Genomic DNA, 14,399 nt, shown 5'->3' with positions numbered 1-14,399 from the left:
AAAACAAAGCCAAGTGAAGACTCTTGTGAGAATCAAAATAGGCTTATACATGTGAAGCAGCTGAAAACAGAAAACAGTACTGAGGATGTAGACATCATGAGTTTTGACTGTGAATCGCCTAAGCCCTGCAGAGGTAGACAAAAACAAAAGACACAGGCCCCCGTCCCTGGAGCCTGTACTTGAGGAGGGAGGGACTGTGAGCACACACAGGCGACTAATAAATAAATAAACATATGTCAGATAGTGACAAAAGTGCTAAAGGAAGGAAGCCGCGCACAACAGGACCCAGAGAGACTGGGGTGGGAGCTGTTTCACGCAGGCACACACACATATTTTCTAGTTCTCTTCAAGACATCAGCTCCTTGAGCCCACGGCAGCATCTTTGTATTCTTCCGGACAGGTCACAGAGGATGCACAAAGAATGATGCCATTTTCCTAAGAAGACAGGTAGACATGAATGGTGTATTCATGATTACTTTGGGCAGGACTTTGTTTTACAACTCCTTCCCGCCTCGATTCCTAAAGGAACACAGTTTAAAAAAAAAAAGGAAAGAAAAAAGTACAAAGGGACTTGGGAATGACCTGCTGAAAAACATGTTTGCCCTGCTTGTGTGTGAATGGACATTGCTGGGGACCCTGAGGACACGGAGTAGACCCAGCAGCTCAGAGGGTGTCAGGAGGAAGGCCTAGGGGAGAGCCAGCTCCTACAGAGAACGTCTCACCAGACCACAAGCCTTGTGTGCAAGGCCCTCTCTGCTGCCTCCCACCTACTATGCCCCTTACCTACTACACCTGGCTGTTCACCCTTCTTTGACAGAGGAACCTGCCACCAAACAAAGGGGGGTGCGTGGCCTTTCTTTTCTATTGCAAATTAACTTACAAAAGCAGACAGATGATTTTTTTTTTTTTTTACATTTATGCAACACTGAAAACTGCAAGGTTACGATTTAGAGAGAAGCCCGTGCATAACACCAACAGCAGGAGACAGGGCCATCCAGACAATCTAACAACTTGCTACAGAATAACTGGACGAAACAGACTTTGGTGGCACGATACCGTTATGCTTTGGAGGAGGAAGCAAGACATCAGTTCTTATCCGAGGGCTAACCACATTTCCAAGGTCTGAAGGTGGCAAGTTTTCTACGTGCACTCTCATCAACCTCACAAGGCAGCTACTCTCATTCTCCTAGTTTATGGATGAAATAACTGAGGTTATAGAGGATTATTAACTCACCCAAACTCCACAGCTAGTAAGTGGCAGAGGTCAGATTTTGGACCACAGGGCAGAAGTTACCACTCAAAGTATATGCAATTACAGTATATGCATTGTATGTAGAGTGACTAAATAAATGACCACGTGAACTAGCATATTTGAGAGTGAGGGGCAGACTATTAATATATGTTCTCGGATAATGGACGCAAATCATGGATATCATGGACAAACCAGGAGGCACAGTTACCTTAATTACCACATGATTAAGCTGAGGTGAAACAAAAAGTGTCTCTAACTACTATTTACTTATTAATTTTCTCAGTGCTTATTTATTGAGTACCTGCTCTGTGCCAAGCACTGTTCTAGTCAGCATGTCAAAGAGACAAAATCCCTTCCTGCACAGAGCTTCCATCCTAATGAATGTCGTTCACGTGTGCAAATGTGTCTGCATGTGCATGCATGTGCATGCAGTTCAACATGTGTGCATGCACGTGCAACCATGAAACACATTTAACACCCTGTCTCCTGTAAACCTGTTGAAGCTGAACTTTGGCCTATTAAAATGTATATGGTAGCCCAAGTTAGGGGTTGAACCTTTAACCTATGAATCTTAACATGTTAAATATATATATCAAAAGCATTGGAATTCTATATTCTCTAAGTTATGCATGGGAGAAAAAGCTAGACCAAGCTTCAGAAATTCCAGACTCAAGTTCTAGCTCTGACACCACTTATGAGTTATGCCACCTTGCCTTCTGGAGCTCCTTCCGTCCTACCAGTTTACAGAGTTGCGGTGAGGTCCGACCAACGTCAGCTGTAGAGTCAAATGTGCTTTCGGTTGGTCCGCACAAAGATCCTGTGAAGTAGGCAGGATGTAATCATCGTGGTCCGATTTTACGGTGAAAATCTGAGACCATCAAGATTAAGGTTAAGAGTGTATGAGATAAGGCACATCTAGGTGCTCTGGAGACTACAGACAGATGCCTAGAACGTAATACTCTACTCTGGTACAAAACACAGTAGAGCAATGAGGTACGCTGACCATGGATCCCACCTCTACCACTTAAGAGTTGTGATACCCTGGACAGGTTACCTCAGCTCTCTAAACCTGTTTCCTCATCTATTTTTTAAAACTGGGGATAATAATGATGGCTTACCAACCAGAGTTGTTGTGATGATTAAATGAGACAATGGGTATAAAACACTTGGCCCAAATACCGGGCATGGAATAATGCTTCATCCTGGTTGGCTATTATTGTTTTATTAAAGAAACCTGTGATAGAGGGATTATGTAGGCCCACCCATCTCCACCCTCCAATGCCACAATAAAAGACTCTGCTCGGCTGCATTTACATTGATCAGGTTTCCCAGCCCATGGATCCCTAGGAAAGGAGCTTAGTAATAGGGAGTAGCAGAATTGCCTGTGGCAGAGTCACAGGAACACGGCAAAAGAATCGTCCCATGGCCTTGTGACTCCACGAGAAACTTTCCATGAATAACAAAATTTTTAAACTGCTTTAGAGCACTTTCACAGGCAGGCTGGGCATGTATAATCTGTTCCATTTGCCGCTGAAATTTCTAAAGACAGTTGTGAATTTGACTTTTCTGTTTTTCACATGTGGGCCTTTGTATGCCAACACCAAGTATTAACATGAAACTCACCTTTAAAAATATGGTTATGTCACAACCACCCAGAGAGCTTTCAAAGGAATTCCCATACCTCCCCTGGAGTTATTGAAGAGGGAAAGGAATGCATACATCTTCAAACAAGGGATGAATTTTACAAATCAAGATTAGAAAGCCCTGGAACAGTGATGAACAATGTGTAGGATTGTTGCAGGAAGTACATCAATTATGATTCATCACATTTAAAAGATGTAATTGCAAGAGAGTAACCTCTAATTGTGCACGCCTCATTTAGAATGACAATACGCCCATGTCTGCACGTCCCTTTAATATAATAAACACATGCTTCTCCTGGCTTAAGTTTCTTTTGCTATAAAAGTAAAATCTTTGTTATAAATTACTTCCTCCCCTACAGAGTATCTCTTATTATCCCTTGGAAATGTTAAACAGGTGGGGCAGATACATATCCCTACTTCTACTAATTAAATGTGAGAACCAAGTCTTGGGAGGATCATACAACAAAGTTAATGGCAGAACTCAAAGTGCCACAGGGTCTTCCTGCTTCTAATCTGGGGACATATTTTCCAAACCTCAAGTCCAACACTTTTTCAATTGCTGAACTATTTCTCTTCTACCCAACTATGAAAATATAGAAGAGAAAAGGAGAATAGTTACATCTTCCCATCCTGCAGATAGAAAAACTAGGAAAAGAACATATTATATTCACCTTACATTGAAGAGAGTCCATTATGATATCCTATGGGCAGAACATATCCATGGGCTTTTAACACTACATAGCACGCATTTCTTTTAAAAGTGCCATATAAAATGTCACTGAGCCATCCAACAATGTGAACACAGATAGAACCATCTCGTACTTCAAACACAGAAGATTAATATCTAGCCACATCCGAAATAAAGGAAAATGTCTCCGAGGCCAGAAACAAGAGAAGTCCAAGCAAGAGACATCAGTAGGATTTCAAGCCACAGTGAACCTGGGGGATTGGATTCCACACAAGTTACCTGCACTACGTGCTGGGACCTAGCATTTGAACACCTATATGAAGCCAAGAAATCCGAAGTCAGACCAGTAAGGGAAGGATTCATGCATAAATTCCTGAGTCTCAGAGAGCTACTTTGTGCCAAATAAACACGTACTAAAAGATGTCTATAGCCAAGGAAAAATTGAAGGAAATACATCAACTCTTTATAGCCTTGGACAGAGGGAAAATTCACCTGTGAAATATAAAATTCCAGATTGACCCCACACACAGGTTTAAAGTCCACTTGAATAATATAGGAAAACCAAGCTAGCACTAAAAACCAATCACTGAAATTCTGGGTCCCAGCATGAAAACTCAAAACCATTTTTGTTAGAACCATTCATAACTTAAGGGAAACAAACCACTTCCAAGTAAACATCCCCTGCTGAAGCTAAGCTCACAATAAAAAATATAATCTATATGAGGAAATAAATATCCAAAAGGGAAAATCGGTAAATGTGATAAACATAATTAACAACTAAAAATAACAGAAAAATCTACCTTTTTAAGTTTTTTTAATGTTTACTTTATTTTTGAGAGAGAGAGACAGAGACAGAGACAGAGCATGATCAGGAGAGGGGCAGAGAAAGAGAGAGAGACACAGAATCCAAAGCAAGCTCTAGGCTCTGAGCTGTCAGCACAGAGCCTGACACAGGGCTCGAACCCACAAACCGTGAGATCACGACCAAAGTTGAAGTTGGACGCTTAACCAACTGAGCCACCCAAGTGCCCTAACAGGAAAATCTAAAAAAAAAAAAAAAAGGAAAAACAAAAACCACAACAACTATAAAATGAATACAGTTTAAATAAAATACTCCAAAGGAGGAGTATAAGTTAATTAAATAGTAGAATAGTATGAACAAAATGCAGGTAGACTGGAAAAAGAACCAAAGCAGTATAAATGAAAATATAATTAAAATGAAAAATCCAATGAGTAAGTTAGGCACAGATTAATCTGTGAAAGTATAATGTGGTACTGGAAAAAAAGATCTGATAAAATCACCAAGAAATAGAAAAGAGATGAAAAACACCAAACGGCATTAAGAAACATGGAAGCACAAGTCCAAGCAACAAAAATAAAAGAAGTCAATACCTAGACATACTGAAGAAGCAGCAGAATATCAGAAATAACCAAATGAAAGATCTTAAATACACACAGACAGCAAAGTCTAATTAATCCAAAGGGCAATGAGAGTAATAACATAAATCTCCTTAGCAACAAAACCAGACAGAAAGTAATGAAACAATATTTTCCAACTGATAAGTGATAATAATTCCAACTCCTATGCTGTTATATAATCATTCAAGAGAATAATCAAGATGAAGACATTGTTAAAGATCAAGAGAATTTATCATTCAAAGGTCCTCCCTGAATGAAGTGTGTATCAAAGAAAACACTTCAGTAAAAAGACAACAATGTGGAAGGGAGAGAGAAGAAGTAACAATACAAAAATTGGTAAGCATGTTTGCAAATCTATGTAAACACTGCTTATAAAAATTAAAAACTAATTTGGAAGAAATTAAATACAAACCAGGTCTAAAAATTAAAGTCTAATTTGGAAGAAGTTAAATATAAACCAGGTCTGAATCCTAAACCAAAAATTACAATTCTGAAACAGGCAAATAGCAGTTAAAGATTTTAAAGTGTAAGTATTATTAAGGAACAGTATAAAACAATAACATAATAGTAAATACTATGTTTGCCATGTTCCAAAAATTGTTTTAAGATTTTACATATATTAACTAATTTATTTTTTATAGCAGCTTATGACATTGGTACTTGCATCATACCCATTTAACCAAAAAGGCAACTGACCCCAGAGAGTTTTAAGTTATGTACCCAATATCTCACAACCACAAAATATGTAGGAAAATGTAACTGGGATGTGAGCCAAAGCAGTCTGCCGTGGCTCCTGTTAAATCAGGTAATCAAATTAAAATTGAAAAGTAAGCACAAAAGTAATAGAAACAGAATATATAATAATATGTTAAAAATAAATGAAAAAAATTGACTAGGCCAAAATATGACACTAAAATTAAATATACCAAATAAAAGCACAATAAACAAAGAACAAAATAAGCTCACATATATCTTAACTTACAATAAATGTAACTGCAATTTTTTAAATTACAAATATTTTTAAAATTTACATTAAATATAAAAAATCCAGTTATATGTAGGTTTTTTTTTGAGCTTTAAGTACGGACTTTATTTAAAAAGAATTTTTTTTAACATAATTTATTGTCAAGTTGGCTAACATACAGTGTATACACTCTTGTACTGTTGGTGGCAATGCAAACTGGTGCAGTCACTCTGGAAAACAGTGTGGAGGTTCCTCAAAAAATTAAAAATTGAACTACCCTATGACCCAGCAATAGGACTACTAAGAATTTATCCAAAGAATACGGGAGTGCTGATTCATAGGGGCACATGTACCCCAATGTGTATGTAGTTTAACAAAATATATCTGAAGAACAATTATCTAGTTGATTTGATTGCAATGTTAACGGAAAAGATATGTCTGGAAAATGTAGATGTGAAAACAGATACAGAAAAAATACATGTGCAAAATCTAGTTTTATTTTGAATAGCAATAGTAATAAGAGAAAAAACAGACTATGAGCCACAAGAATATCATTGAAAATAAAGAAGCTCATAATTTAATCATTAAAGAATTTACTCAGAAGATATAATATTAAACTTGTATGAACCTAATAACTTGGCATCAAAATATATAAAGCAAAAACTGACAAAATTACAAACAGTAATTGGCATCACAATCTTAGAGACTGATTTTAATGTACCCCATAACCTAATAGATAAAATAACCAAAAACTCGGCAATTCTATTAAATATCTGAACACCATAATTAAAATGTAATCTAATCCTCTGTGTGGAGGCATGTTACCTTCATATGTGCACATGTGCCTGTATAGAATCCTACATCCAATAAACAGAGAATATATAATCTTTTTCTCTTTCTTTTTATATTAGAGAGACAGAAAGAGTGGAGGAGTGGGGAGGGGAGAGAGAGAGAGAGAGAGAGAGAGGGAGTACAAATTTTAAGCAGGCTCCACGCTTAGCATGGAGGCCAACACAGGTCTCAATCTATTAACCTGGGATCATCACCTGAGCTGAAATCAAGAGTCGGACACTCAACTGACTCAGCCACTTAGGCACCCCTATAATCTTTTTCAAGCAAGCATGGAAAATGCAGTTTAAAAAGGACCACAGGGATATTAAACCACAGAGGACATGGGGCGCCTGGGTGGCGCAGTCGGTTAAGCGTCCGACCTCAGCCAGGTCATGATCTCGCGGTCCGTGAGTTCAAGCCCCGCGTCAGGCTCTGGGCTGATGGCTCAGAGCCTGGAGACTGCTTCTGATTCTGTGTCTCCCTCTCTCTCTGCCCCTCCCCCATTCATGCTCTGTCTCTCTCTGTCCCAAAAATAAATAAACGTTGAAAAAAAAAAATTAAAAAAAACCACAGAGGACATCTCAATCAATATCAAAAAATCAATTATCACGCATATGTAACCAAAATTAAATAAAATATGAATAAATAAAAAATAACCACATATCTCAATATGCTTACTGACTAAAAACTATAATTCTAAATAATTATTGGGCTAGAATAAAAAAATCATAAGGGAATTTAAAAATACTGAAAACTAGGGGCGCCTGGGTGGCGCAGTCGGTTAAGCGTCCGACTTCAGCCAGGTCACGATCTCGCGGTCCATGAGTTCGAGCCCCGCGTCAGGCTCTGGGCTGATGGCTCAGAGCCTGGAGCCTGTTTCTGATTCTGTGTCTCCCTCTCTCTCTGCCCCTCCCCCGTTCATGCTCTGTCTCTCTCTGTCCCAAAAATAAATAAACATTGAAAAAAAAAAAAAAAAACTGAAAACTAAACAACAGTGAAAACTCTACATATCGAAACTATACAATGCAACTAAAGTAGGACAGAACAATATACTTTTAGCCTTAAATACATATATTGCTGGGGTACCTGCTGGCTCAGTCGGTTAAGTGTCAGACTTCAGCTCAGATCATGATCTCGTGGTTTGTGAATTCAAGCCCCATGTCAGGCTCTGGACTGAGGGCTCAGAGCCTAGAGCCTGCTTCACATTCTGTATCTTCCTCTCTCTTTGCCTTTCCCCTGCTCATGCTCTCTCAAAAATAAATAAGCGTTAAAAAAAATACATACATTGCCATTCCTCTAAGATATACCCATTTGGATCGTGAGAAACCATCTTTAAGAAGAGTTTCTTTTACTATTCCTATTTCAGCACATGAGGCATTTCTTTGACTTCATAAAGACTGTATTGGATTTTATAGATTTTAAATCGGTGGCTGGGTCCCTTTGATGAGATACTTCAGTCATCTTTCCAGCTTTATCACTGATATGTTAAGTTCTCATTTCAGAATACAGGTGGTTTGTCAATTAATAGCAGTAATGATTTCACACAATTGCTTAGGAAAGTGCAATTTCATTTGCATCACCTCCCTGAATTCTTTAGTCTTTGCCATGCTCTTTATTGTTATTATAATTTGCAATACAGATAAATTTACATAAACATAGTTATCATGACTATGCTTTATAACACAGTCTTGAGTGTTAGTTTATCACAGCTTTGAATTTAATGAAAACAAGTAAATAGCCACATTTTGGAGGAACTGATGAAGAGAAATGGCTTCGTAGGAGTTGTAATAACTAAAATAAACTACTGAAATAGTTTTGTGCATTTTCCTAAGACTGATGTCATTTTAGCATAAGGGCATGCCTATTTTATTTATTTATTTATTTATTTATTTATTTTTTCAACGTTTTTTATTTTTTTTATTTTTGGGACAGAGACAGAGCATGAACGGGGGAGGGGCAGAGAGAGAGGGAGACACAGAATCGGAAGCAGGCTCCAGGCTCTGAGCCATCAGCCCAGAGCCTGACGCGGGGCTCGAACTCATGGACCGCGAGATCGTGACCTGGCTGAAGTCGGACGCTTAACCGACTGTGCCACCCAGGCGCCCCTAGGGCATGCCTATTTTAGAACATAGGAGCTCATAAAAACATTTGTCATTAAAATTTTTTTTTAATTTTTTTTTTTTAACGTTTATTTATTTTTGGGACAGAGAGAGACAGAGCATGAACAGGGGAGGGGCAGAGAGAGAGGGAGACACAGAATCGGAAACAGGCTCCAGGCTCTGAGCCATCAGCCCAGAGCCCGACGCGGGGCTCGAACTCACGGACCGCGAGATCGTGACCTGGCTGAAGTCGGACGCTTAACTGACTGCGCCACCCAGGCGCCCCTGTCATTAAAATTTTTGAAAGTAACATTATGTTTTCAACTATAATTGTTTTTTTCAGGGATTAATTATCATTGTTAGGTGGGAATACACATATTAGAAAACAAGTCAATTCAATAATTAATGAGCTAAACTTTCAATTCAGGAATGAAAAAATATATATATACATATGCCAATAAAGTAGGAGTAACTAAGTAATACAGAGAAGAAATTGGTAAACTAGAAACCAAACAAAATCTAATTCTTTGAAAAAGTATAAAATAGATAAACCTCAGAGACTGTTGATCAAGGTAAAGAAAGAAAAATTACCTGTTATTCTTTTAAAAGACATGAAAATATTTCTGCATTACAGTGCAGTGATAAGATTCCAGGTGGCACCTGAATGATCCTTAGAAACAATACAAGCTGCTGAAGTCATCCTTCACACAAAACACAGGAAATGTATGGTTAACCCAAAGTGGAGAGAGATGGAAGCTTTCAGACAAAAAGAAATCAAAATTCTTTTAGCTTTATTAGGAACAAGCGCACGCCATCAGGAAGACTGAGCTCCACAAGTGTGTTCAAAGTAAGATATGGTTCAGAAACAAGGAAAGATCATGAGCTTCATCCACTGACCAACCAGCTGGTGTTGGTCAGTTCAGGAAAAACAAATACAACAAAGAGAAACAGATCAAGGGCAATGATAGGTTTTTCTAAGAGATCAAGATCTCAGGTAATACAGACAGATAACAACTGCAGAAACTATCTGGTTTCATATTTCAAATCAGGACAGACTTGATCCCAGAGGAGAAACCTTCAGGGACCAAACTGCTTTGACTTTTCCTTAAAATAATACTACAAGTTATTTAATGTCAAGACAACGGGGTGGAGGGAAGTGGAAAATTCTGCATCCTAACCCCAAGTTTAAGGGCAAAGGAGATGAAAAGGGCAGGATTCATGCTGACACCTGGAAGAGGCAAACAGGCCAGCTCAACAAGACTACTAGGTAGGTGAGGGGACAAGAGAACGGAGTTGTGTTGCTTTAAACAGCAGGGACCCAGTACTCTGTCCCTGAACTCCGAAGAATGGTAGAACACATGCCCAAGTTCACCTGGTTTAGGACAAATCCACTGATCCACTTCATGGGCAAGGAAATCAGAGGAGACAATCTTAGAACACTCCTGGAAGTTCTTCCTCTTCTTAATTCTTTGGCTACCTATTACTCTAAGCTGTAGAACTCCATTGGTGTGTATAGGATTACCAAGCAAGGTGTGCATTTTATAACTGTTAAAAAAATCAACAATTATTCAAAACATAGATCTTAAAAATTAAAGAATAATACAAGTTCACATGTGCTAACTTGGATCTAAGTGAAAAACAAATTCTAAAACTGCAAAATTTAACACCTGTTCAAAAGTATAAGTTTCCTACATTATTTGATTTATTTAACCTACTTTACATACACATTCACATCATCATCATGATGAGAGGATTTTCTTTTTAACCAAGTAATTCAGAAATTGAGTTTCCCTAATAATCAGGTAAAACAGTGAAAAGTTGAATCATTCAACACTCTCCCGCAAATGCACCTGCTCACTTCTGACTGCAATATTTCTAAGGTTATATTGTACTGCAATATAGCCAACAATTCTGAATTCACCATCAGGCATGATTTAAACCTCCTACAAATGTTATTAGGAGCCTCCATTTGGGGCAACCTGTTACCTTTGTTTAGATTAATCACCAGCAATGTTTCTCCATGTTCTCTGGGTAGGTAAGTTCAGGTACACCAGGTACATGGCATAAAAGTGCTCCAAATAGAAACCATGGCATTTTGCATGAGTTAACACATCTGTAATCTCTCAAGTCTCCCTGCACAGCTCAATTCATCATCGTGCCCAAAATATGAGCAAATTAAGTCATATAAGTCTCCCCAAATAATAGTTTTTCCAGGGCAAAAGTTAAGATAGAATTTGAAGGACTAGATACTGTTTAATGGGCTGTAAAGGCATCCCCCAATACAAGGACAGTCTTCCTAAAATCCAACAAAAAGTGCAGGGCCGGTGGGGGAGGGGTGTGGGGGTGGATATCTGGGCATTTCCAGGCTTCTCTAAGGACAGAGTTGCAATAGGAAGGCAGGGCTGGACTATATATACACGAATAACCTAGGAAAGACCCCTAAGAACTGGCTTTGGGAGACTCAAACTATACTCTCTCTTCTGGGAACTATATATACCCTTTACCCCACCCATGGCAGTCGCCACTGAGGTCTCTCTCTGGTCAGACCCTTCTGGTTGGGAGACATGAACATCTGTCTGTGTTCCCATTTCTGTGCCACCCCAGATGCAGGGAAGAAAGGGGACTTAGTAGCCAGTAAAGATGACAATTGGGGGAGGGGCAGAAAGGTCAGAACAACAAGTGCCAGGGAATATAAATACATCTGGGTATAAAACAAAAATACTGCCAATGGGCAGATGAATACACCTATGAAGTCATAGAAGCATTTTAATAAAACACCACACAATTAATGGGATAAAGTCAAACGAGATGAATAGATGATGACAGAAAACAACAAGTATGAAAGAGCAACCCACACACGAATAGGAACACTTGGGAAAGGCTGAGCCTAAAGGAGTAGAGAAAGGCAGGAGGTTACCCAGCGCAGTGGAAAAGGAAACACAGTGCCAGAGCACCACCCAAGGCTTCAGTTCACTCCTCTTCCACGCCTACTAGTGACAATATTCAGCGCTTACCACATGTCCAGCATTTTCTAAGAATGTTATACATAGGTAGTGTCATTTAATCCCCATAAGAAAACAAGCCTCCAGGACAGACACAAAGATGAGACATCAGACAGACCTGGATGGAATTATGGCTCCCCACCCACCAGCAAGGTAACCTCCCCACTGCTGTTTCTTCGTATAGGAAATGGGGTAATCAGACCTACCCACGATGGTTGTGAAAATTAGAGGTAATGAACTTAAGTGCCTACCAGCAGCTGTTATTAGTGTAATTAATCAGATTAAAATAATCAGGAGTGAAGAACAAAACAAAGACTTGTAATTGAATAGAAATAGCAACCGAGCAGCAGTAATGGAAACAGGGCACAAAAGCACCTCTCCAGTGATGGAGGCTGGGACAGAGTGAACAGAGCCTGTCTTTGGCTCCCCACTTTGTATATCTGTGGGCAACTCCTGTAAACTCTCCAGAGTTTCAGTTTCCACCTCTATCAAGGGCAGGGGAGGGTATTAATATCTGCCCTTCCTGCGTGGCAGGGTTGTTGTAAGGACCATGTGAGGAGACAGCACCTGAGTTTATTGTTACAGACAAGGAGTTTACGTAAATGTGTATACCCTACCTGGTAGATGGGGAAATCCACTTCCCCTGCTTCCACTTCTCAGGTGGAATTAAAACACTGAACTAGTACAACAATGTCAAAGCCAGGCAACTGCAGCCTGAAAAGTCTCTAAACAGCATGTGCCTCCTTTGGCCACCATTAATAGAATCTAATTAATTTTATCTGACATCAGGCTTACCTCCCACAACTTCCACCCTCCTGCAAACCATCTCTTCTTACCTGCTTTGTGCTTTCCTCCCAATTTGTGCCTTTGTTCATTCCTCTCTGGAATGTTGTTCCCTCTCATCTCCGACTGACCCTACCCTGGTCATCCTTGAAAGCCCAATTTAAATGCTCCCTTCACATCGTGAAGTGACTTCTGCCTCCCGACACTGCCATATTATCTTTTCTGAATTTGTCACACGACTTAGCACTTTCTTGTATTAGGGTCACTGGTGTGTATGGCATCTCTCCCACCAATCAAGAAGCCCAAGGCCGACAGGCAAGGCGTCTTCTCATCCTTTAGGGAGACCTGCCTCACGGTGCAGCACAGCATCTTTCCGAGGACAAATGCAGAAGACGTATGCAATAATGCATACGTGTCTTTCGACCTAATAACTTTTTGAATCATGACGACAGTAGTTGACATATTTTAAGATAAAAAAAGTATTTAAAATATAAAGCAAAAATAGCATAAAGCACCATGAGCACAACAAAAGTTTACGTGTTGGGGGTGTGGGGAATGCAGGTGAGAAAAGACATTCTGCGCTTCTGCTTTCCAAATGAGAGTTAAGGAGACGGTTTAAAAAGTGGGGTAATTATTTTTAAATATGCATCTTGCTTCACTGGCCTCAGTCACCTAAGAAAACGCTTCCTGGATAGTGACAGCCTCAGCCCAAAGGAGGGGAGGAGACAGGGTGTTCCTGTCGCAGCTGCAGGCACTCAGTCGTCCCCGGTCCTCTTCCATGCACCTCATTAGTCAGGTGCATGGCAGGGTCTGGGTCACTGCCAAGGCGCCTCTCTCTCAGAGCATCCAGGGCTTTAACCGTTTTAGTCTCTGTGCTAGCCCTCACCTCTCTCCCAGTGGGGGAGACCAATAAACCTCAGCTAACTCGCCTCCTCCCTCAGTAAACAGGTCTCTACTTTGGCAGGAGGCTGTACCACTTGGTGTCCGAGGCAAAAGCAAGAAGCAAATCGCTGAGTTTGTATGGACTAATAGTTTCGGGCTATTTCAAGGCCAATGTCCACTTAAGAACCAAAGCATGAAAGTGTTCCTCCCGGGGTCCCTTTGGAACAGAAGCTGCTTTGTCGCCCCTGCCCTGATCCGCAGGGAGGTGGCCACCACCCAGAGGCCAACTCGCCTACTCGGACGCCCACCCGGGCGTCCCCTTCCGATCGCCTCCACCCCAGCTCGCGGGTCCAGCTCGCTCACCTATCTTGGCCAGGGAGGCCAGCAGGATCCACAGGGTGATCTCGAAGGGGATCTGCACGTGGGGGTAATCCAGGGTGAACACTGGCAAACGACTCTCCTCGAACGGCGTCGTTCCGGGAGCCACCACGCTCGCGGGGCTCGGCGGGCTGGAGCTGGAGCCCATAGCCCTGGACGCGTCCAGCAGGGTCTCAGCCACGGTGCCCGCCGGCCCCGCCACCTGCAGGAGCAGCAGCAGCAGCAGCAGCGGCGGCGGCGGTGGCGGCGCCCGCAGGCTCCTCCCGGCGCCCGCGGGCTCCATGGGGTCGGCTCCCCGAGCTGCCGGCGAGCCCCGCGCTCGGCCCTCCGCGAGCTCAACGCATCGCTCCGAGGCAGCGCCGCGCGCTCGGCTGCGCACAGTGCGGATCCGTGAGCCGCCGCCCGCCGCGGGGCCGGGGTCTCTGCAGCCGCCGGTTCGGTCCCGCTGCGAGCGGGCA

General features: G+C 41.2%; 1 protein-coding gene across 1 annotated transcript in view; it reads right to left on the bottom strand.

The window, feature by feature from the left end:
* Positions 1–14,393, bottom strand: part of SLC9A2 (solute carrier family 9 member A2) — a 99,953-nt gene extending 85,560 nt beyond the window's left edge. Inside the window, exon 1 of the mRNA XM_040454115.1 lies at positions 13,927–14,393. Coding sequence (XP_040310049.1) covers positions 13,927–14,224 — 298 coding nt within the window. The 5' untranslated portion in view covers positions 14,225–14,393. The remainder of the gene's footprint in view (positions 1–13,926) is intronic.
* Positions 14,394–14,399: the final 6 nt, after the last annotated feature.

The sequence above is a fragment of the Herpailurus yagouaroundi genome, unplaced genomic scaffold (assembly GCF_014898765.1).
Source record: "Herpailurus yagouaroundi ecotype Mexico unplaced genomic scaffold, PumYag 210, whole genome shotgun sequence".
Lineage (NCBI taxonomy): Eukaryota > Metazoa > Chordata > Mammalia > Carnivora > Felidae > Herpailurus > Herpailurus yagouaroundi.
The sequence above is the reverse complement of the archived record's forward strand: the minus strand, read 5'-3'. Positions and strand labels throughout refer to the sequence as shown.